At 54.9% G+C, this 23,470-nt stretch overlaps 1 protein-coding gene across 1 annotated transcript in view; it reads right to left on the bottom strand.

The window, feature by feature from the left end:
- Positions 1 to 16,805, bottom strand: part of LOC111148756 (latent transforming growth factor beta binding protein 2) — a 101,393-nt gene extending 84,588 nt beyond the window's left edge. The window contains exons 1-2 of the mRNA XM_022505548.1: positions 16,083 to 16,805; positions 9,600 to 9,670 (exon numbers count right to left, since the gene is read on the bottom strand). Coding sequence (XP_022361256.1) covers positions 9,600 to 9,670; positions 16,083 to 16,576 — 565 coding nt within the window. The 5' untranslated portion in view covers positions 16,577 to 16,805. The remainder of the gene's footprint in view (positions 1 to 9,599; positions 9,671 to 16,082) is intronic.
- Between the last annotated feature and the right edge of the window lie 6,665 nt (positions 16,806 to 23,470).

The raw sequence follows: 23,470 nt of genomic DNA, 5'->3' as shown, positions 1-23,470 counted from the left end.
GCAAAGCAACATTTATTGAGCAAGAGTAGAAGCTGCCAGAGAGGGAGGGGGCCTGAGAGGGTTGCCCCCAGAGTTTCTAAGTTTAGGGGTTTTTATAAGCTCTTCTGTGGAACTTTCTTAAGCAATCAGGATGTGCCGAGTCATGCCAATCTGGGCTTGGGTCATGTATCTGTCTACCTATTAGGTTAATGTCAACGTGCTGATGGTTTCTTTTTGCTGACATCTGGGGGTTTAGATCTTAACTGCCCTTTGTCCATAATAGGGACAAATGCTTTGTGCTTAATTGTCTTATTTTAGGACATTTTGCAGAAGTCATGTCTGTAAACGTTATAAAAGGGAATGTTAGTGATACACTCCAGTCTTATGCTGTCGCCACAAGCTGTAGGAGTCTATTTAAAATGAAACTGGGGGCTCCTGGGTGGCTCAGTCGTTAGGCATCTGACTTCGGCTCTAGTCATGATCCTAGGGTCCTGAGATCGAGCCCCACGTCGGGCTCCCTGCTCATTGGGGAGTCTGCTTCTCCCTCTCCCACTCCCCCTGCTTGTGTTCCCTCTCTCGCTGTGTCTCTCTCTGTCCAGTAAATAAAACAATCTTAAAAAATAAAATGTAACTGATTAAAATCAAATAAAATGTAAAATTCAGTTCTTCAGCCACATTAGCCACATGGGGCTCATGGCTACCATGTTGAACAGCAAGCTAAGGAATGTTTCCATCAGCACAGAAAGTTCTATTGGACAGCCCTGCAAAGCTTTAAGAAAAACCATCACCTATCTCCCATCTCCCAGCAGCAGAGGCGAGCTGGCCTCTGGACATCCCTTTCACCACACTTTTCCCAGGGCAAGGCAATGTCAGTACAGGTCCTAGTTAAAGGGATGGACCCAGCCCTATTGTGCGGGGTGGGGGGGGGGCAGGGCTGTTTTTCAGGCTCTGGATACCGCCAGTTCCCTCTCCACCCCATTGCCCAGAGGCAGCTTCTCCCTCACCTGTGACCGATTAGATGAGGCACTGACTTCAAGATGGGTCTCTTAACCCTCTGCCTCCTCTAAGACCTCCAGCATCTTCCCCTCTTATCTGGGAGATGAACCTTAGCTCCAGATCAGACTCTGGGCCCAGCACCCCCACACCGGAAGCTCAGCTGCTCCCTAGACGAAATCTCCATCTTTCCTAAAATCTGTGTCAGTGGGACACAAAGACCCTACCTACCGAGTCAGCGATCCCTCCCTCGGGATGGGGACTGTCCTCTCCCACACCCAGAGGCCTTTGCAGACAGGACAGTCTCCTATTCACCCTCAGTATTTCTCTCAGCCCTGCCTTCGGCACCCCACCTTAGGCCTCCCCCCAGAGGTTTTGGTTAGCCCTGGAACTCTCTCACAGGGGTGGGGCATCCACTTAGGCCTTCAGCAGTTTCGTCTTGACCTTTGGTTTCTGCAGAAAGGGACCTGATGTCAGAGATCCCGGAGGCCAAGGAAATCCCTGTCTGGTCCCCACACACGTGTCTTCGGAATCCACCCGGACCCGTCCTCTCCATACATGGGCTTTGCCCAGGGGCAGTGTCTCCAGGCCCCGAGATCGGCCCTGAGCCCCCAGGCTGTGGGAGAAGCCAGGTCCTCAAGCACTCACCCTGCTCCCGCCACAGCTGTGCTGGGGCTGTAGCTCGGGACGGCTGGAAAAGGCACTGGGGCTCAGGGGCCAGCCAAGCACCCGGCTCCAAAATAGCAGTTGTGTTCACATAAAAGCCTCTAATGAGAGAAAGATGCCGTTTCTTGGCCCCTCGTGTGCTCTCTGCAGACGCCGTCTGGCAGGCCAAGCGGGCCTCTACCGTTTGGCGGCCAGAGGGGAGGAAGGGGGGGTGTGAGTCAGCCCTTGGCCCCCAGCCCCTCAGCATGGACCGCCCTGCTAATTGTGTTAACAAATGCCACAATGCTGGGCCAGTCGGGGGCAGGAGGCCAAGGGCAGAGAGCAGTCCCAATTCCCACCGGCTCTGGCAGGCATGGGGGGAGAGACCACTGGGCAGGGCTCCTGGCCCAGGGCTGAGGCCCAGATTTGTCTCCAGCTCCTGCCTGAAAGCAGAAGAGTTACCCGGCTATCCCCACAGCCCCGGGGCCGGGGCGGGGGGATGCGCTTGTCTGGGAAGAGGTAAGGCTTTGGAGGTATCAGAGGCAGGGGGGGCCTCTGGAGACTAGAGAAAGATGGGATGGGGTCCCAGGGCCGCCTCCATCAGGGAGGAGCCCAGGAACCAGCCTTTTCTAGGCGGGCAGTTCTAGGGCAAGGAAGACAGTTCTGTGGCTGACTTGGAGCCACCAAGCCCTTCTGTGGCAGTACCAGATCCCGCCCGGGGCCCGGGAAGATCAGGAGGGAGGGAAGACATCACTCCTGCTCACAACTCAACCAAGGCCGGGTCAAAAGCACGGAGGAGAGAACAACCTTGCGCTCCAAGAGACCTCTGTTTAAATTCTGTGCGACTGTGGGCAAGTCCTTTCACCTCCGTGAGCCTCAGTATCATCTAGAACATGCTCACGCATTCAACATTTCCTCTTGACCCGGGATGGAAGGCAAGGCAGACATTGTCCTTTTCTTCATAGAGCTTCCAACTTAGAGAGTTGGTCACAAAACAAGCAAACGAGTAAGAAGAACCGAAATGGAGGTATGGGTTACGGAGGAAGAAAGATCTGGGGGTCAGGATCCAGAATAACAAGTCTGGTGTGGGGAAGCCCCGAAAAAGTGGTCAGGGGAGCTCCTCTGAGGAGGGGAAATTGAAAGAGAATGGGAAAGAGGACAGGGAGCCAGCCACATAAAGAGAGGAGGGAAAGCAAACAACAGTCTGCCCCAGCACCCAGGGGAAGTGTATTCAAGGAACCCAGGCTGCATTGGGTGGGCGAGGAGGTTCTGGAAGATGAGTCTGGGTGCCTGCCCGGCAGTGGGAAGGAGGGAACAGAGATGGGTCACGATATGATGCGTAGAGAGAGAGAACCAGAGAGTGGGGAGAGCAGGCAGCCGGTCGTGGCCAACACCCAGGCGCCCACGCTGGTGCCTTCAACGGGAGAGGCAGCCGGGGAAGCAGGGAGCAGCAGACATGCTCCTAGGAGACTTAGGAAGTAAAATGAAGAGGAAGAGCCCAGCGAGGAAAGTGTCCTGGATGGCCCCTGGGCGTCTGAGCCCAGCAGAGCATTCTCATAGATGGGGATGCCTTTTAACAGGTCGGGTAACACCCAGGCAGGGAAGCTGGCGCAGAGGGAAGGAAACCATGAGCTTGTTTTGGACAAGTTGGGGCCAGGGGTGTCTGGGGAGTATTGAGAGCAGATAGATGCAGAGTAGGCACCCGATGAAGGAGGCTGGAGGTCAGAGGAGAGGTCTGGCTGAAGATATATATAAATCTGGGAGTCGTCAGCTCAGAGAGAAGGCTTCCATCCATGGGAATACATCAGATCATCTCAGAAGCAGTGCGGTGAGAAAGAAGAGGACCCAGGACGCAGTCGTGGGAAGCCAGGGACATGGAAGCAGGGCACGGCAGAGAATCACACGATGACCCGTCACGGGGTGAAGGGGGTTGAAATGCTTCGTGCGGTCCCTGGCACAGAGCATGGCTACAATTGCTGTTGTGGATGGTGCTTACTAGTGCTCGATAATAAGAGAAAATTAACGCTTGGCTTGGCTCCCATGGCCCCCCTCTTCGCGTGGGAGATTTGGGAGATCTGCAGAGTCTTGGAGAAGCCCAACATGAAGATGTTGGGTTGAAAGGGAGATATCAGCTAAGGAGGCAAGAAGAGGAGGCTGGGGATGGAAGAAGGAAACTACCAGGCCACCCACATGATCTTGTACCTTCTCAGTCCTTTACCGAACATTTGCCAAGTAGGACACTACCCTGGTGTCCACAGGACACAGCACCTGGCTTCAGGATCCCTGGATAAGACCATCTCCTAAATGCTTCTTTGAGCAAAGAGCCTTGGGGGCATGTGCCTGCTGGCCAGGAGAGTCACAGCTACCTGCCGTGGTGGGGAGAGAGATGATGGTCTCTTGCTAGGACTACACCCGTCGTTTTGGGGGGGGGGGTTCTCCAGAGAGGTCACGTGATTGGCCCCCTTAGCGGCCTCTCACCTTGCTCTCCTCCACTGCCTGCCGACTACGGAGTCTCATGGGATGGCTCTTCCAGAGACAAGCAGCACGGAGGCTCCAGACTCTGGCTCCTGGCCGTTCCTGACCAGTCGGTGAAGATCCCACCCCTGCTGTGGGATCCCTAACATTTGCTCAGCATTTCCCACTGTGAGGCCCTGGGCTAACTTCTTTATATGTATGGCTTCTCTTCTTATAACAACGATGGGTGCTAATTCTTATCCCCATTCAGCATATAGAGGTACCAAGGCTGAGAGCAATCACGCAGCTTGCCTGAGATCACCATACTATTAAGTGATAGAAAGAGGGCTTGAACACAAGGGGTCTGGCTCCAAAGTTGGGGCTCTTACCCCCCTGGCCATAGTTTTGCCCAGTGAGCTGGAGTCATTACAGAGATGGGATGGGTGGGGCCACATTAGGGGGAAGGGGGTCCTCATGGCACTGAGATGTGGACCAGAACAAGAGCCACCATGCACACAGAGGCTCTGGACCAAGGAGGCAGGGACAGGTAACAAGGCCCACTCCAGGATCTCCTGAGTTTTCTGGAAGGGCTGATAGAAGTGAGGCGGCAAAATGGGACCTCTCGGCATAGTCCTGGGATAGGCCCTGCATTATTGAGTACGTGCTTACTGTTTCCCTTGTGTCCAATGAGCACCTGCCAATGCTGCGTGCCCAGGGCCATGTAACACAGCCCCTTCCCGCAGCATCAAGACCAAACTCGTACGGAGCACAGACATCATGCCAGACTTTGAACTAAACATCTAACCTGAGTCATCTCACTTGTCTCTTACAACTCTGTGAGGTAGCAACTAACACCAGGCGCATTTTACAGGTGAGGAAACTGAGGCACAGAGAGCGTAAGCATCTTGCCCAGGGCCATAGAGCTAAGTGGTGGAGCTTGCATTTAAACCCAGGTAGTCAGGACCGTCTCCTGGACGTGGATGAAGATGACAGCTAAACTTACCAAGTGCCAGGCTCTCTACACAGACTTGCCCATTAATTGGGAGCGTGAGCCCAGGACTCCAGAGCCAGGCTCCCTGGATTCACATGAGGCTCTGCTGACTTCCTGGAGGCGTGACTTGGACAAACCTCATTCGTAAATGGGGGAGAAAGATCAAATGTAGTTTGGAGGATTGTGAGGATTAAAAATTAGTAATATCAAGTCCTTTGAATAGGACCCAACCCATAGTAATAGCTACAGTGTTATTATTAATCCTCAAAAACAACACTGTATAGATGGTTATACCCATTTTCTGGATGAGGCTCTAGAAGAAAGCCAGTCACTTGCTTGAAGACATGGAGCTGGGATTCAGATCCACAACTCCTTGGACTTGGCACCAGAATCCAAAGCACATACTCTTAACCTCAAGCCTTCCCACTTGGTGGTGGTGGTGGTGATGGTGGGGTAACTGCCCTCCTCCCGCCCCCCTTCTTCCTTCCCCCCACCACAGCAGCTGCGGGATTCCCTCTGCCCTGCCCAGAATAGCTTCTGAGCATCTAGGCCGAGAAAAGATGAGCAATCAAAGAATTCTTCAAATCTTCTTCCCCAGTGCGAGCCTTCAGAAGCCCCCAAAGTGTGTGTGTGTGTGTGTGTGTGTGTGTGTGTGTGTGTGTTGGGGTGGCCATGGGGGCGAGCCAGGCTGGGAAGGCTGGACAGGCTCCCAAAAGCCCTAACTATAAACAGGATCCAGTCAGCCCACACTCTCCAGAGCTCCCCCTCAGGAAGGACTTCAGGCAGGCCCCCGGCAGCGGCCTCCACAAATCCATAAACACATAAACCCCGTGGCAGAGCTGGCAAGGCCACAGAAAGGAAGGCAGATGCCACGACCACAGGAAGAGATGACAGCCCCACTTCTGACCTCGCTGAGGTGGAGTGAGGAGCTGGGGTTCCAACAATGGCGGTCCACAGAGGCAGTGGTTCCCCGAGGTCCAGGGACCAGACAGGGACGAAGGAAGGGGACTGCCAGGCAAATGGACCGATAGGTCACAGCAACCAAGGATTCTGTGAGAGGAGGTAAGGGGGGGGGGGCGTGGGCCCCAGGGGGCACACTATATGAGTAGTGGGTCAGATCCACAGATTTCTGGCAGAGACCTGGGGACAGACTGAGTTTCCTCACAATTCTGGGACGAGACTTCATTCTTGGCAGTGGGGGTAGGTCACACAGCCCTCCTCGTCAGCCCCCCTCTCCTGCTGGCCAAGGAGGCACCCCACACGTGTAAAAGTGCTGGGAAAGAGCCCCGAGCCTTCCCCAGCCTTGGCACTCTTGGCTCCAGCTGGGAGGGCAGCTGTGGGGAGGGGAGAGGAAGATGCTAACCACGGGGGGAAGCAGGAGAGCCAGCTGACGGGGTGTGGAGCCAAAAGCCCCACATTCTACAGAGCCAACACCCCACCGCCCACGTGGTTCTCGTTAGGCTCTTTAGCAGCAAAATAGCAACAAGCAAACAGCAGAGGGCCCAGCTAATGAGCACACAGCCCTTCCGCGGGCAAGCCAACTTCAAGTGGGAAAGTGATGCCCACTGGCAACTCCTCCAGGAGGGCTGCCAGGCTGCATGCCAGGGTCAGGGGGGATGACTGGGGGAATAGCAGGGCGAGAGGACTGGGAGAGAAATAGAGGGGCTGAGGACCCCCAGACCAGAGGATTGGCAGCACGCTCCAGCAGCCCCCGGCTGGGACCCAAGGGTACACACACACACGTTGCTTCTGACAATATGCAGACTCACCCAACCTTGAATTTCCAGTGTCAAAACTCCACTCTGGCAGACACTACCACAGGAAAGTCATGAACAAGTTAGGAAACTGAGAACCTCCTGCACTAGCGGGCAGGAGTGGGGCCCAGGCCCAGAGCCCTCAGGCAGCTGGGGAGGGACCCGCCCCCTCCGAATCCGCCCGGCTCTGGCTTCAGCTCCTATCTCAGCTGCCTTCTCTGCCAAGCTCACTAGAATCTACCAACCCTGCTCCCCATCTCCCACCCCAAATCCCTCCCAGGTCCTCCAGAGTGCCCCAAGGCTCTGCTTCTCAAAGGGTTGTCCTTGACCCACCAGCGGCGGCAACAGCCCCTGGGAACTTGTTAGAAACTCAGACTCTCCAGGGAGCCCCAGACCTGCTGAAGCAGAATCTGCACTTTATATTTTTTTTCTAATTTGTTAAAGATTTGATTTGTTTATTTGTCAGAGAGAGAGAGAGAGAGAGAGAGCGAGCACACAAGCAGGGGGAGCAGCAGGCAGCGGGAGAAACAGCCTCCCCTCCCCACCCCAGCAAAGAACCTGATGCGGGACTCAATCCCAGGACCCTGGGATCATGACCTGAGCTGAAGGCAGACGCTTCACTGACGGAGCCACTCAGGCACCCCAGACTCTGCACTTTAAATAAGATCCTAGAGGATTCATGGGGAACGTCCAGATTTGAGTTAGGGCCCCCAAGGCAGATCTTCTTATGACTGACCCAACTCTGCACAGTGGTCTTCAGGCCCAGCTAGAATTGCCTGGGGTGCTTTAAAAAGACACCCGTGCCCAGGTTCCAGCACCCAATCTCAGAGCTTCCGCTGAGCACGAACCCCTGGCTACCCACATCCCTGGCTTCTCTGCCCAGGATTGCTGTTGATTTTGAGTCTCTGATCCTCCTCCGACAAGTCTGTGACCTTCAGCAAGCTACCCGAGCCACACTGTCTTCATCTTTGTAACCTTGAAGGATGGGTGTCTTCCCCCATCTCTGCCACCAGCCACAGAGGGCCTATCCTCAGAGAGCCCCACTCATCCAGGCTCCCTGAAAAGGAAAGAATTTTTTAGGGGAAAGATCTGCTTTGCTGTTTGTTTTTGAGTTGGGAGTTTTGGTTTCTCTACTGGGGACCCTTCGAGAGACCCAGGATTCTGCCTGAGCCTCACCATCAGGCGGAGAGAGGGTCAGGGCCCCGGGTTTGAAGCAGAGCCAAGAGCCGGGTGAGCGAGCTTCTCCATCTCCACAGAAACAGAAGCATCTCCATCGTGTCCCCATCCTGCCCCTTCTCAGGAGGCCTCAGAATCAGAGCTGAGGGCCTGCCTCAGGGCTGCGAACACTGCAAGCTTTGTCATAGACCCAGGCCATTAGCCGCGAAGCCCTCACACTGAATGGGGCCTGGGGCTTGTCGCTGGGCAGGAAGGGGCTCTGGCGAGACTGAGTCCTTGCAGCCAGGCTTAGGGTCTGGCAGAAGGTAGTGGCAGTGGGCAGTCAGGCGGGGCTCCTGGGCCAGCCATAAAGGCCTGGGCAGCTGACAAGGCCTCCAGAGGAGCCTAGGGTGTGAAGGAGAGAGATCCAATACCTGATTTCACCTGTGAGGACTCCAAAGTCTAGAAAGTACCACTCTCAGCTGGGGTTGGGAGGGAACGAACCCGCACAGAGAAGAATGTGGGGCTCCGAAGTCAAACTGCCTGGATTGAGCTCCGGCTCCAGGCCTCGGAGGAGCGTTACCTTGGCCGTGGTCCCAGTCAACCCAAGACTCTGCTTCCTCGTCTGTACACGGGAATGGTCACTAAATGCCCACTCCACAGGGTTATTGAGAGGCTCGATAAAGGTAACGTATGTGAGGAGCTCAGCACAGTGGTGGGCACAGAGCCGACGTCAGCTGTGAGCTAGCGGGGGCGGCCGTCCCAGCTCACAGGTGTAGAAAGTGAGCCCCGGCAAGAGCAGGTCAGATGAGCTATCTGGCCGCAGGGGCTAATGATTAAGAAGAGGGACCCTGGAGTCAGGTTACCTGAGTTCAAATCCTGCCATTTCCAGTCCATGTGACCTCGAACAAGTGACCCACCCGTGCCTCAGTTTCCTTCTTTACCCAATGGATAGTGGTCGTCCCTGCCCCTCAGGCCTTGTAAAGTGTACCTGGCACAAAGTGAGGCCGCGGAGGCCTCGGCTTTTGCTGTCACAGCCTCTGTATGCTGAGCGGAGGCTTGAGCTTGGAGGCCTAGGCTCTTCCTGCCTCGGCCTTGCCTTCTACAGAGCTACGATGACGACTCTCCCTTTGCTCTCATCAGGGCCAGCCAGGAGGGAGGAAGAATGCTCCAGACATGGGATCGGAGCCTCCTCTGAGAGCCTCGTGCCGGCAGGAGGCCTGATGGAGGCCAGGACTGGCAGGGCCGGGAGCCAGGGCAGGGGGGCGTTCCCACAGCACGCAACGTGAATGCTGCCCCTAGAATTGAGGTTCTGGGGTCAGGTCTGTGCTGCAGATCACAGGGGTGCATGTGCGCCCAAGGGCCCCCATGGCCAGGGCAAGCGGGGCACCAACACAGTGGGGCAGCAGGACGAGAATGCAGGAAGCTTTGAAAACACGAGTGGGGAATTTTGTCTGAAAGTCGTTTTCAGCTGGAGGCCTTTTAAATTTCTCTCTTCCACGACCCATTGCCTCCATTCTGGAGAGGCAGACAGGGAAGACACCTTTGCTCCAGGTTCCGAAGTCCCTGGAACTGGCCAGTCTCGAGGGAGAGGGGCAGAAAAGGGTGGATGGGGCAGAGGCACTCACGTTTGATACAGTAGTTGGTGCTGTTTGCTGTCGTCCATCCCGGGCAGCACTGTCCCCCGCAGACATTCCTCCTGTGGGGTCAGAAAACCAGGTCAGCACAAGGGTGCTCAGAGAAGTCCTATTCCGAGAGCCCCTTGGGCCGGTCCCACCCTCTACGGGCGGGGCCACGGGAAACACTGCCATGCTGGCCAGACCTGCTCTAGGGTGTCCACGTGGCCCCCGGGGCAAGAACTTTGCAATCCCGCTCACATCTGAGATCTCACACTGAGTCCTGACTGCTATTTTCTGCGTGATCTAGCGCAACCTCACTCCCTCCATCAGTATGATGGGGGGAATAACACCTGCCTAGCTGGGTTGCTGTCATGAATAAATGAGAGAGAGAGAGAGAGAGAGAATGCCTAACACAAAGAAGGCACTCCCTGGGCCAATTAATGACAGTGATGATGCAGATGACGAAAAAAGCAAGTTCAGAGACGCTCAGTGACCGGCCAAGGCTCGACAATGAGTAAATGCCAAAGCCGGGTCCGAACCTGAATTGTCCCATCTCTAAGTCATGCTCCAGCCCTACTCCGCCCCTCACCAAAAAATACACACGGTGGGCCTTTGCCCCACAAACGCTGACTCTCGAAGGGAAGCTGGAAAACGTGCATGTGCGTCACCTGCCCACAGATGTCCTTGGGAGAAGCCTTGCACTCGGGCAAGCTGGTGTGTGGGGCAGGGGAGACAGAGGGAGCTGGGGTTGGAGAATTTCTATCTAAGAGGGGCTTAAGGTGATGGGCTGGCAGGAGGATGAAACTGGGGACTTGGGTTAAGCTGTGCACAGGGAGCACACTCTGGGCAGGCGAATGGAACGTACCTTATGGGGACAGCCCTCCCCCAGCTGCTCCCTGGTGCTGGCACTACGGGCCCCACAGGAGACACTGGTCGGTAGGAACTGCTGGGGTACTCGCCCAACTCACCCAGACTTTGTTTTCAGGTGTGTGGTGAGGCCCCTGTAACACCAGCAGCCTTCGCCAGCCCTTCCTTTCCAACTAGAGTCACACAAGCCTGGACCTGGGTGACTTCTCTAAAAGGGTCCCCCCCAGGGAAGGCTTCTGAGGGCCCGGGCCTGGCCCTGGCTGTGTGGACCCCACTATTACCACCAGAAATTGTCTACGGAGCACTCACTGAATCAGGCTGAGTGGGCAGCAGAGAATGAGCTGGAACATCAGCGTGCAGAGAAGGGGGCCACTCCTCTGACCCCTGTGGACCAAAGAGGGAGCATCTGGTCTTGTTTACGAGTTTGACATTTGAGTGGACCCCAAAACTTGTGTGGTTTTTGGAGCCTTACAAAACATTCAAAATAAATTCCTGTAGCTTGGAAAAGCTGAAGCCCATTTCTAGCCCTGTGGCCCAAAGTTGTGGGGAGCTGCCTCCCAGGGAGCTCCCGGAATATCCTCCCAGCCAAAAGCTGGGCCACCACCAGCCACTTCAAAACCTCTCTGGCCCACTGCCTTCCGCGGCTTCCTGGCTCTATGACAGCCTCCTCACCATCAGGGCCCAACTCACCAGTTTCTGAGGAAGGGGCTGGTCCTCATAGTCGGGCTTTCTGTGTGTGCACACTGGAGGAAGGTGTGTGTATACTATCCACACCTCTGTAAGTCACTATCCCTTGTGGTGGCAAGTCCTCTTAGAGGCTTAGGAGGTCTTCAAAAGGAAACAGACTGCATCCCTGGGAGTTTTCTAAGAACTAGGGTCTGTTAGCTCCCAGATAGCACAGAGAGAGGGGCCCACTTGGCTGGAAGGTCATGGCATGGAGCCCAGCCCAAGGAGGACCCCTGAGCCAGCTGTCACCCCAGATGCCCTCAGGACAGCTTTGTAGCTGACTAGAGGAGGTGGCAGCTGGCCTCCCGCCTGCCAGTGGTAGAGCCCTCAGGGCTCTCAGGAACCTGGTTGTAATCAAAGGCGGCTAGGCAGGAGCGGCCAGGCTAGGGCTAGAAGAGCACTCGAGAGAGATTCAGGAGAGTTCTTTCGAGGCCAATATTAGAATCTTTTGCAGAGGCCCAGGAGGTGGAAGATGACCATTCAGCTGGGCGATGACCATTCAGCAGGCTCTGGCTAGCTAGAGAGAGCAAGTGAAACTGACTAGCTGGGGCATACCCGACTCAATGGTTCTGACTCCATGGAACATACCACCATGAGATCATACGAGCCCAACCTTCCAGGTGACACCTCACAGCAAACATCAGCTCGGGAGCCAGCATCACTGTCCAACCCTTGGGAACACATCTGGCTAACAGCCTGGAAGAGCTGCTGGTCCACCTCGGACCTATGTGATCATACTGGTCCTTTGTTAACGGCCACTCCTGACTGTCCTCCGTTGGCCTCTATGAAGCTGGCCAGGCCCCCACCTGCCTGTGCAGTCCAACTGCCCCGTTCCCCTGTCCCTGTCTCCACAACCTTCCACAACCAAGGCTATGATCTTCCAAGGTTACAGAATGTGTTGTCCTGTAAAGGCACCACATAGGGACACATTTCGATGCCTTTGCTTAAACTGCTTTCTGCCTAGAATGCCTTCCCTCTCTTTGCAGATTGAAATCCTTTGTGTACTCCAAGACTTCCAGACCCAATGTTACCTCCTTTGTGAAAACCTCCCCTGATCTATCCTCTGCCTTCCCCATCCCCCATCCACTGCAATCATTTAGTCCCAACAGTCCCAGGTTACTGGTCCTATGTGTCCCCATCCTGCCTCTCTTGAGAATTCTTTCTTACTCCTCTTTGTGTCTAACACAATGCCTGACACGTGGTATACATTTAATACTACTTTGTTTCACTTAATCCGCTGTTTCCCAAATAACGGATGAGCCACACCCAGGCTAGGAAACGGGGTTTTAGGTTTCCACAACCACAGCATTCAGCACTGTGAGTCATATGGTGAGAAAGCAATCCCCTTTTCAGTGATCTTTCTAGCCTGATTAGATCAGTCAAAAAAAAAAAAATCTGTCTGAGGTTGGGTCGCCATGCCAGGTCCTTCCCCCAACACGTGCCAGTCTCCCTTTTCCAGAGGAAGAATACACCACACCGTTGAGCTTCCTAAGATAGGGGTGTCTGACTAGAATTTGAGAACATTTTCTTCTCATTTCAATTTTCCTACAATTACCCTCTTTTTATGACAAGTGGTACTATTTTCAACTATGATAGTGATACAAAGTGTCCTTGAAAAATGAATTTATTTCTGTATAAAAAGGAGTCGAGCATTGTTTGCAATAGCAAACAACAACAAAAAGTAAATCACCTAAATGTTCAAAAACAGGAGGGTAGATAAACTGTGGTATATTCAGACAGTGGCATGATATACCACAGTTAAAATGTATAAATGTGGGCTGATTATATTAACGTGGCTAAACTCAAAAATCTAATGAGGAGGGGAGAAAGCAAATTGTAGGAGGATGACAGAGTATGGTATCACTTATCTGAGTTTAAAATATGCAAAGCAATATTGTGTATTTTATGGAGGCATGCATCTGTAGTCATAGTGTAAAAACATACTTTGGAATGAATAAATTCAGGGTAGTGGTTAACTCTGGGAAGAGAGAGGCAACTTTATGGAGGGATTTTCAACTAAAAAAATCAAAAGCAAAATATGCCAAAATATTAAGGTTTGAAGAATTCTGGATTGTTAGTTATATTATTTCCAATACTTTTTTATATGTTTGTACAAAACCTCATAATATAAAATACTTTAAAATAGATAAAATACGAAATCCTGCTATTTTTACAAGTGTATAAATTTTTAAAAAATAATAGAACAAGAGGGAAAAAATCAAGGAAAATATGAAAGTATTAGGCTGTGAGGTTAGTTCAAGAAAGACTGAATACTGGGAAACAACGGCTTTAAAAGTCCGCCGTGGAACATAAATTCCATTAGTGCAGGGTCTGTGTCTGCTGTGGTTACTACGTATCCCACACACCAGCACTGTGCCTGGCCCATGCTTAATAAATCTTCGTTGTGTGCAGTAAATCCCCACTACATGCAAGTTCTGTGAGGACACTGGCTGTGTTCGCCTCTGCTGTATCTCCATGGTCCAGCAAAGTCCCTGGCATACAGGAGGCTTTTCAAGTATTTGTTGAATGAATGAACAATCGCTTATAGTAGTGCTGCAGTTCCAAGCTTCACCAGCAGGTGGCACTTGGCCCTTGACCCTGAGCAGCCCACTAGGCGATTGCCAGAGAGGTCCGCCTGCCCAGAAGCCATTAGCCAGAATGGGCCTGCGTAGAGGAAGCAGATGGACAAGACTCTACTCGGCTCACTTGGAGTGGTTGCGTGGACTGCCAGAGGAACCCACCCTTAATCAAAGCTGCAGAAAAGAATCTGCGGGAGGAGCCAAACATGTGATTTCGATGAGTGTACCTGTGTATGACAGGTGCCTAGGGGTGGCACCCAGCCTGTGTCCTTATACCCCTGTGCACACATACCAGCTTCATTGTGGTGACAATCTGCTTTGCACATCCCCGCCTCATTTTACAACTTCTAATAGTGCACCCTTCCACTCCCAGCCTCCACTATTCTACCTTCCTCCAGCTTACACCTAAATGCCTATGCTGTAAGCTCCTCCACGATCTGCCCAACCTATGTCTCCAGCATCACGCCAATGGCTTCGCTACACCAGGCTGCCGTCCTGCCCCTAGGCCAGTGCCAACAACGAGAAGCCCTCATCCTTGGGCAGTGCTGCGCCTGGGACCCAAGTCCCGCCACTTGCTTCCTCTTGCTTCCCCGCATACTGCCCATCGAGCCCAAGGGGCTCCAGCTCCTCAGCCATAACTGTCCCATTTCCTTATGCTTAATAGGAAGCTGCCATTACTAGTAAGCACATTCACCGGTACTCCATATCTGTTCATCTCCCCAACTCCATGTTAAGTTATGGAGCTGCTCTCTTGGCAGGAGCAATGCCTCTGTCTCTGAACCCCCATTCCCTGTCCCAGGTTCTGCACACTTGCTCTTAGGAAGCACGCATTCACTTGCACACGTCAGGAAAGGAAAAAACTGAAACACAGCCCGTGCTCCATTAACACCTGTTGACCGATCCTGTGTGTAAGTGCAGTGCGAGGGTCTGCTCTTTGCCTGCTTTAAGCGGGGCCTTCCTGGGGCAGCAGGGAGTTCACTCACTTGCTTAAAGGATACTTGAGCATCGACTGTATGCAGGCACAGTTCTAGGCACTAGTAACATAACAATACACAAAACAAAGCCTCTGTTCTTGTAGAATTGACATTGGTGTGGGCTGGGAGACCAGACCAGAAATGCAGACAGGTAAAGCGTGTGAAGGGAGAGAGGATGGGGCAGAAGTAGTCCGAGCAGACCTGTCTGAGCAGAGATCTGAATGAAGGGAGGCAATCCTGAGGAAACAGGAAGAGTTCAGCACGCACGGAAAACCTGGAGCAGAAGGCCACCAGGTGCACCGTCCTCCAGGGTAGAGCTGAGGGTACTAGGGTCCTTGATGTGCAATGGGACTAAAATCAACTGGAAAATTGGGCCGAGGCCAAAAAGGGCTGCCAGAGCCCTTCCCAGCCTTTCCCATCCTGCCCTCCTCCAGCCGCACGCCCCGGGCTCCCTTTGCTCGCCATTCTGGAGACACATGGCATACCCAGACAAGGCCAAGTGCCTTTCAGCCATGGGGATCCCCGACTGGGTATGGGGGTTGTCTCTGAGCTTCCCGACGCTGCAAGGGTGCCCCCAGCGGGCAGCAGGGGTGCTGGGTGGGGGGAAGCAAATCGCCGTGCTGGGGGACAGTCCCCCTGCAGACTGCGCCAGTCGCGCTGACACCTAGCTGCACAGGCGCACACATAGACCCACTCTCCTACGGACTCACTGTGCCACAGCTACAGCGCGAGCGGGCTTCCGGCCCATTCCCCCTCCCACGAGCAGCCTCGCGCGGGCCCAGCCCGACCTGCGTCCCAGCTCGTATACTTGTAGCCAAGTTCAGGATTCGCTGCCAGCCCCCTTCCCGGAGACACATCTGCCTTGGCACTCTGGAGCCCCGACGTCCACCTACCTGCGCTCTGAGCCCGTTCAACCGTTTGGGGGCCTCAGGCGACAGGAACGCCCACCCCGCTGCCCCCTCGGGGTTCCCTCTCGGATCCCCGCAGCGTTGCGGGCGGGAGTCTGCGGGCGCGGGTTAGCGGAGGGCAGCCCAAAGCACGGCGCCTTGGTAAAGGATCTAACGTCAGGTCTCGGCGAGCTGGTACGAAAGGGTGAGGATGGTGTTTCTCTTTGCCCTCAACTCTTGAAAAGTGGGTCATATCTCCCAGCCTCAGCTTGGGGACCCCGGTGCTTTTCCTTGCAGTCCTGAGGCCGCCTTGGTCCCGGAGGAACCAAAGGCACGAGCCCGGGGCCCTCTCCTCTCGCCTGCACATCCCTCCACTAATGAGCACATGGAGACCCGCCCTCGCTCCCTCCGCACTCCCCACCCCGCCCTGACCCCCAGGCTTTCCTCTGCAGTGCTCACCCCGTAAGCCGCCCTCGAGGTGGGGTTGGGGGCGCAGCCCCGGGCCGCTGGAGGGTTCCCAGGCGCGGGAGAGCCTGGGCGGCCCGGGCGCGGGCTGCGGGCTGCTGCTGGCCCGAGGGACTGCTTCTCCAGGTCTGCGCAGGTGGCTGGGCTCGCCGCGGCTGCTGCGCGCGGGGCGGCCTCCTAGCCAGAGCGTCCGCGGGCCTCCGGGGGCTCCCCCAGCCGGGCTGGGCCCGCTCCGTGGGCGGCAAGCCCGGGACTGGCGCGTCCTGCTCTCGGAACAGACTGTACACCTTGGCTGCAGTCGCTGCGGGGTGACTGCCCCCGGGGCGCCGCAGCCGGTTCACGTCCCTGCCAGCCAACTCGTATCTTCCCACCGGGTCCCTCTGAGCATGGCCCATGCCCACGAAGAGAGCCAGGGTGAGGGCCAGGAAGCCCGCGCAGGGGTTCTGTAGGGCGCGCCGGGGGCAGCGGTGGGTGGTCGGGGGCCTCATGGCGCCGGGGGCGATTGGAGAGCCGCGAGCGGGGTGGGAGAACTGCCCCGGGAGCTTGCGGCGGCCGCGCTCTGCTCCCCGGCCGGCGGCCCGCTTCTCCCGGTCTAGGGGCTCCCAGCCAGCCTTCCCGGGGCGAGGGCTGGGCGGCGTGAGCGGTCCCCCGGCTGCGTCTCCAGCCGGAAGCGCACCGCCGCGGCACCTTCGCGCCTTCTCCAGTCTCTGCAGCCTTCTGAAGGGGAGCCGGACGCTTTTATTTTTGGAAACCTCCCCCTGTTTTTTCGTCTCTTTTATCTACACCATGCCCCCTCCTCGGAGGGACAGCTCAGCCCCCTCATTACGGGAGAGGGAGAGAGAAATTCCAGCAACACCCACTTTGGCACCGGGAAGCGAGCGGGCGGCGAAGGGGGGTTAACCCGTGAGGAGCTGGGGGCAGCTCGGGGCGGACCCGACGGCTGGCAGGCGAGACGGTGCCCGCCGGGACGGGGGCACCTGGTCACCTGTCTCTCGTCCTGGTTAAGCTCGAACTGCTGACCTGCCCCGGACTCATCTCCTGCCCTTGGCCTCTGGGACAAACTCCCGGTTGCGTGACCAAGGCTGCAGCCTCGAAGGTCTCAAGGAGGCCAGGAGAGGTATCAAGATCGGCAAGACAGAGCCGGGCCCCGGGGACGGCGCCCCGCCCCTTCGCTTCCCGCCCCGGCCACTAGGGGCGCCCGCTCTGGGGTCGGCGCGCGCGGGGCACGGTCGGGCGGCGGGGGGCAGCTCGGGGAGCTCGCCTCCCCCTCACCGCCGCAGGGTGCGTGAGCCTGGAAGGTCGCGGGATGGGGGGCGCCCTCTAGTGGAGCATGCTGCGTCCTCGGCCACCTTGCAGCCGCAGCCCGCCGCCTGCGCTCCTAGATCTTAATCCTTTTCCTGCTGCGTCCGGGCCCAAGAGAGGCCTGGGGCGGCGATGGAGGATCCTGGAAGAGATACCGTCTTTGTAACAGAGGTATAGACACGAGGATCTTGAATAAGGTCACACCAGGAAACAGCGTGTGTCCAAAAAGGGAATGAAATGATGGCCTCCTGCTTCGGGCTCAGAAGCCTGTTCCCGGGGCTCCCTCGGAAATGTCCCACAGGCGGGGTGGGAGGGGGTTCGATGAGTCTCTGATTGACCTGGTGCGTGCTCACACCTTATACCGGCAGCGAGGGGGCGGGGGTGCAAGACGGCTAACTGCTACCCATCTGACTGCCTCCAACAATGAGCTCATCATTCACACCGTGGCCCCCTGCCCTCAAGCCTGAGGGCCTGGCCAGCATGCTGTCCCCAGTGCATTTCCACTGCCTACTGTTTCCTAGAAAGGAAGAGTGACCAAGCCGGCAGGAGGGCACCAGTGGATAACCTCCTAGCTACCAAAGGATGGGCACCGCTAATACCTGGTGTTGGCCTGTGACCTCTGATTTCAACGAGCCAACAGAGCGGCCCTCTCTCTAATCTGTCTCGCCTCTTGCAGCCTTTCCTCTCTGCCCCTTGAACAAGCCACATTTATGCCCACTGTCCTCTCATCAGAACACTTCTCTCCAAGATGTTTTACAGAATTGGCTCTTCATCGTTTCCTCTCTCTCAAATATCACCCACCTCCTGGAGTGGCCATCCCCGAGCCTCCCATCTAAAGCAGCCCTCCCCCGTGTACCACATCACACCACTTCACCTTCCTTGCTCTAATGCCCAGCTGAAAGTATCTTTTTTATTTATTTACCTGTATAACTGACTTAGGGAATGGGACGAACTTGGAGAGGGGCTATGAGGACGGAGCTATGTTTCTTTCCCCTCAGTGCCTTCAACCATGGTATGGTGAATTTCCCTACTCCACCTTTAATGACATCTCAAGTGGAGTCCTTGGCTTGCCCATCCCTACCACCACAAGAACAGTCTCTTTTCCGTAATTAAGACCGATTTTCAGGCACTAAAATGTCTGGTCCTGTCCAAATCAAAACCTCAGCCAGTTTAATCAAGCTTCCATCCAATTTAATACTCCTTACCCCCCACCCTCCCTGGGCCTAGCCCCTGGCCCAAGATCCTATGGTGGGGAGTAGGCACGGTCTGGTTTTGTTTTGCTTTTTAAGATTTACTTGTTTATTTGAGAGAGAGAGAGAGAGCAGAAGGAGAGGGAGAGAATCTCCAGCAGACTTCCTGCTGAGCACAGAGCCTGGCACAGGGCTGGATCCATGATCCTGAGATCATGACCTGAGCCAAAAATCAAGAGGTGGACACTCAACTGACTGAGCCACCTAGGCACCCCTCACATGGTCTGTTTTTCTAACCTCTATTCTCTGCTGTGGCTCCCCCATGTCAGGGTCAGGGGAGACGTGTTAGAGGACCAGTGGCAAAATCCTAAGTGACAGGTGCCCTTGGCTGGCAGATGCCAAGTGCTCGTTCTTTCACGGGCACATCTGTGGGCTCTTGGGAGTCTCCCTGTGGGACCTCCACCCTGCGCTGGCCAGCCTCTTGCAGACTCCTATATTTCCCGCTTCTCATGGGACTGCCCCCCCGCCATGGCAAACCCCTGGTGACTTAGCTGCTCATCACTCTGCCGTAGAAGCCACTCCAGCCGGGATCCACGGTCTGAGTTCTCCAGACAGGGAGTGCACACAAGTCTGTTCATTTGTGCGCACCCTCAATTCCTAAAGACTCATGTTGGGTTCTCCTTAGAACTTTCTTGCTGTGCCTTGGGGGCACGGGGGATGCTTGCAACTTCCAGCAACTCAGACAGCATCCATGGAGGGAGAGTTACGGGGAGTCATGCTAGTCTCCTCTTCTTGGAAGCCCCCAAGTGCAATGACTGGTTCTTTTGGGGCTTGGTTTGTGCTGAGGAGTGGCCTCGGGGGGAATCTCAGCCTTGCCTACTCATGTAACAGTTCCCTACCTCAACAACTTCCTTCGATCCCTTTCATGTATAGACTGGAATCCAGGGATGTGGCGCAAGTGTGGTTGAACCAGTTCTGCCTTTAGGAAGGTGTCTAGTACTTCTCTTTGGAATGTGAGAATACTCAGTCCTTATTGTTCTACTCTCTGCAGCCTCAGCAGAAATTCAAAGATCACAGAAGAATCCTGTTCAACAACCTATAAAATCATGTCTGACTTTCCCAGCCATGACAATAGCTCCAAAGGAATAGATGTCTTGTCAGCCTGGCTCACCACGGTCTCCCCAGAACCTAGAACAGTGCTTGACTCCAACAGACAACCAAGAAATATGTGTTCAATGGTTGGCTAAGTAAATGGATGGCAGCATGATTCCATCAAGTAAAAAGGGCTGGTATCATTAGACCCACTTTAAGAAAGAAAAACTGAGTTTCTGGTGGTAGTTACTGGTCCAAGTTCATGTGCTTGCTGCCTCCAAGGCTGGTCTGAAGGATCTCCTTGAATCTTGCGCCCTGTATTTTGAGATGAATGCCATGTGAATTTCCAGAATGTTCAGTTCTCTCCCTGAGACACTACACCTTCCTGGCTTTGGGAAAACCTCAGCTCTACACTTACCCCCTTGCCCTGTTACCCACCCCACCCTTTAGCTTGGGTCCCCCCCTTCCTCTTCCCACTACCTTCCCCATTCCTTCAGGAGCTGCCGTCTTCGTCCCTCAATGCTCACCTCTGAGCCCCAGGAGCCTCCCAAGGCCAGAAACCTTGGCGTCATCTTCGTCCCTGAGCTATTTTTTCCTCCCATGTGTCCAAGTCATTATTACTGCTCCGTCTCCTCCGTCTGCACTTCTGGAAGTCTGCCGTCCATTCAGCCTCTCACTGCTGGCCTGGGCCAAAACCCTCATGCAGACACACTTCCCTCACCACTAGGCGCCCCGCCCACTCCTCCTTGAGTACAAGTGGTCCTTGGAAATTCCCACCCTGCTCTCCAGGGGCTGCAGCCTAGCTGATCTCCTCTGAGGACTCTCCTTCTGCCCCACCCTGGTGCCATCCTCCTGTCCCGGCTCCCACTTACCGCCCATCACTCCCTCCCTTGTAACTGTTGGGACCTGTTGCTGCAGCTCTTTTGAATCTCCAATCCCATAAATACTTGAGCTTTTTGTTTGTTTTTCTTTTCTATAGCTGCCAAAATTTATGCAGCCTCCAATGGTCCAAGCACGGTGCTAAGCATGCTACATAAATTGGCTCATTTAACGAAATAAAGGAGGCATTATGATTTCTACACGGACAAAGGAGGAAACTGAGGCTGGGAATGGCTCCTGGCTTGTTGGTAAGTAGCAGATGCAGGATGCAAGCTTAGATCATTTCCCACCCAAGCCCAAGCTTGTAAGCGTCCAACATGTTGTTTTCACCCCAGGCTTGTGCCCCAGCAGCCCTCCTCACAGCTGAAGGGGTACCTTTCCTGGCCTCTCTGCTCCTAGCACCACCTGAGTCCCTCCACTGCACATTCCCAATGCCCTCTTCCCTGCCTGCAAGCCCACAGTCAAACTCCCTGGTGATATGGAGTTACCAGAACCTTCTTTCCTCCTCTACCCTTCTTGCCTGGTACAAGAAGGGGGGGCGAACTGTTTCCAGCATGACCCCTGACTCACCATGTGTCATGTCCTCACCCCTGATCCCAGCTTCCTCCCCAGTGAGGCAGAGAATGCTGCCCAGCCTACTCACCCATCTCTTGGGTCCAGGGAAGGAAATCATCTCTGGAAAGCCCTGCAGAGAGAGGCGGAAGGGACTGATAAAGGATTCCTGCGGGGGGGGGGGGGCGCCTGGGTGGCTCAGTGGGTTAAAGCCTCTGCTTCGGTTCAGATCATGATCCCGGGGTCCTGGGATCGAGCCCTGCATCGAGCTCTCTGCTCAGCAGGGAGCCTGCTTCTCCGTCTCTCTCTGCCTGCCTCTCTGCCTACTTGTGATCTCTGTCTCTCAAATAAATAAATAAAATCTAAAAAAAAAAAAAAAAAAAAAAAAAGGATTCCTGCAGGAAAGGTTTGCTGGGACACATGCACCACACAAGGGGCTGGAGAGCTGCTGGACACCCAGGGCAGCCTGTTCGCTCTCCCATGTCTTGTTGGCATAATACTTGCAGCCACATGGCTACCGGAACCTAAACTAAGTTGGTAAATAAGGACCAACCACAAGGAATGAATTTCTGTTCTCTTTGCTGAGACCCAGACCTTCCAACAGAATTCCAGGCATTTTTCTTCCTTGGAAGTGACTGGACCTCCAGCCCCGAATTCCTCTCCCCAGGAGAGCTTGTTCCCCTGTTCAGAACAAATAACACATTTCCTGGTTAATCAGTGGGCAGAACAGCCGAAGGAAGGCTGACTGGGCCCCCGGCCTTCCAGGCTGGAGCAGCTCGGGCTCGTGTCCCCACGCAGACCCTGGGCAGAGCTGGGACCTCGGCACCGTGCCACTGCAGCCTCCAGTTTGGAAGGTGGGGGCCATACCGAGAGGCTCCAGCTTGCTCCTGCATGAGGCCTTCAGGGCCCACGGGGGCTGCCAAGACCCTTCTACCTCAGACACCGTGGTGGCCTGGCCTCCCCCCAGAGCTCAAGGCCACCCACCCCACCTTGGTCGGCTGGTGCCGTCTTCTCCAGGTGGGCGTGAATGCTTCTGCCTTCTGTGAACCGGGCTCAGCTCTCAGCTATTTTGTCATCTGAAAATGGAGACAAAGATGCTCTTCTCGCCACCTTCCCCTTCAGGGAGAATGAGATAACCAGCCCGGCTAACCTGTGTGTGTGTGTTGCGGGGCGGGGAGGGGTGGTGTGCAATTACTGCTACTCCATCTGCCAGCCAGTATTTTCTGAGTGCTTAAAATGCACCAGGCGTGGTACTCTTCCCAGACATTTTCTCATTTAATTCTCGCAGTGATCTTAGGAAGGAAGCCCTCCTATTTCATCATAGCACATGATGAAATGAAGGCTCAGAGAGGCAAAACAGCTTACCCGCTGTCACAGAGTTGGTAAGTGGCCACGCTAGGTTTGTTTGTCAGGCTCCTTGTTTGTCAGGCTCCAACCTCCAGAGGAGCATTGCTCTGGAAACGTACCACAGGGTGCAGTTCCCTGGGAACTGGAAACATTCCGGGCTGTGTGTGGTGTGTGTGTGTGTGGGGGGGGGGTTGTTGCTGATGGCCACTTGGACACCTGTCACAAGAGAGCCCCCACCAAGCACATCCCCACTCCTCAGGTCTGTTTCCGGCCAGGTATGCATTATGGGTCAAGGGCAGGTCAAGGGCAGATCAAAGTCATCAGGGCGAGTCTCAGTGAATCTGATTCCCTCCCATGGAAGAGAAGGAAGGAAATCAAGCTTCCCCTACATCACACCGGTTTCAACTGCTAAAGGAAGGCTCGTCTCACCCCTCAGCTTTTCTCTTTGGAAAAGAAAAGTGCCCTAAATAGAACACCTGTGTGCCCCTGCGTGGTAGACGTTGTAATTCCCATTTCACAAACCCAGAGGGGTGAAGACTCTTGCTCAAGGTCAGACAGCTAGGAGTCGAGCCAGAAGTCAGCCAGAAAGTCTGAAGGGCCCCCAGCCTCCTGCTGCTTCTGCGGCAGCACACTGCCCTTGCTCTGGGATACCCTGCAATGATATGAAAATGCAGTTCTTCAAAATGGTAGGCTGTACTCTGTTTCTCTTCATTTCTAGTCTCTGATACAAGACTGGGCTGATCTGCAAGCTCCGTGCATTTAGCTAAAGCTCGGATGTTTCCTCCTTACCTGCATAAATTCCTTCAGCCTCTGCCTTGAGTGGAATCTTCAAGAATTCCTGGGGGATGAGACATAGCGGACTCTCTGAAGACCTGAGCAGGAAAACAATGAGAGCAGCCTGGAAAGCCTCCTCCTTTTTAATTCCATCTGGTAAGATCACAGGGGCTTCGAGTGCCCCACCGGGCAGGGGTGGGGGGGGTGGGAATCGGATGCGGAGGGGGATCTGGATGGGGAGGAATC

This window comes from Enhydra lutris, unplaced genomic scaffold, assembly GCF_002288905.1.
Source record: "Enhydra lutris kenyoni isolate GAN:26980312 unplaced genomic scaffold, ASM228890v2 scaffoldscaffold20, whole genome shotgun sequence".
Taxonomy (NCBI): Eukaryota; Metazoa; Chordata; class Mammalia; order Carnivora; family Mustelidae; genus Enhydra; species Enhydra lutris.
This window is presented reverse-complemented; position numbering and strand designations above follow the sequence as displayed.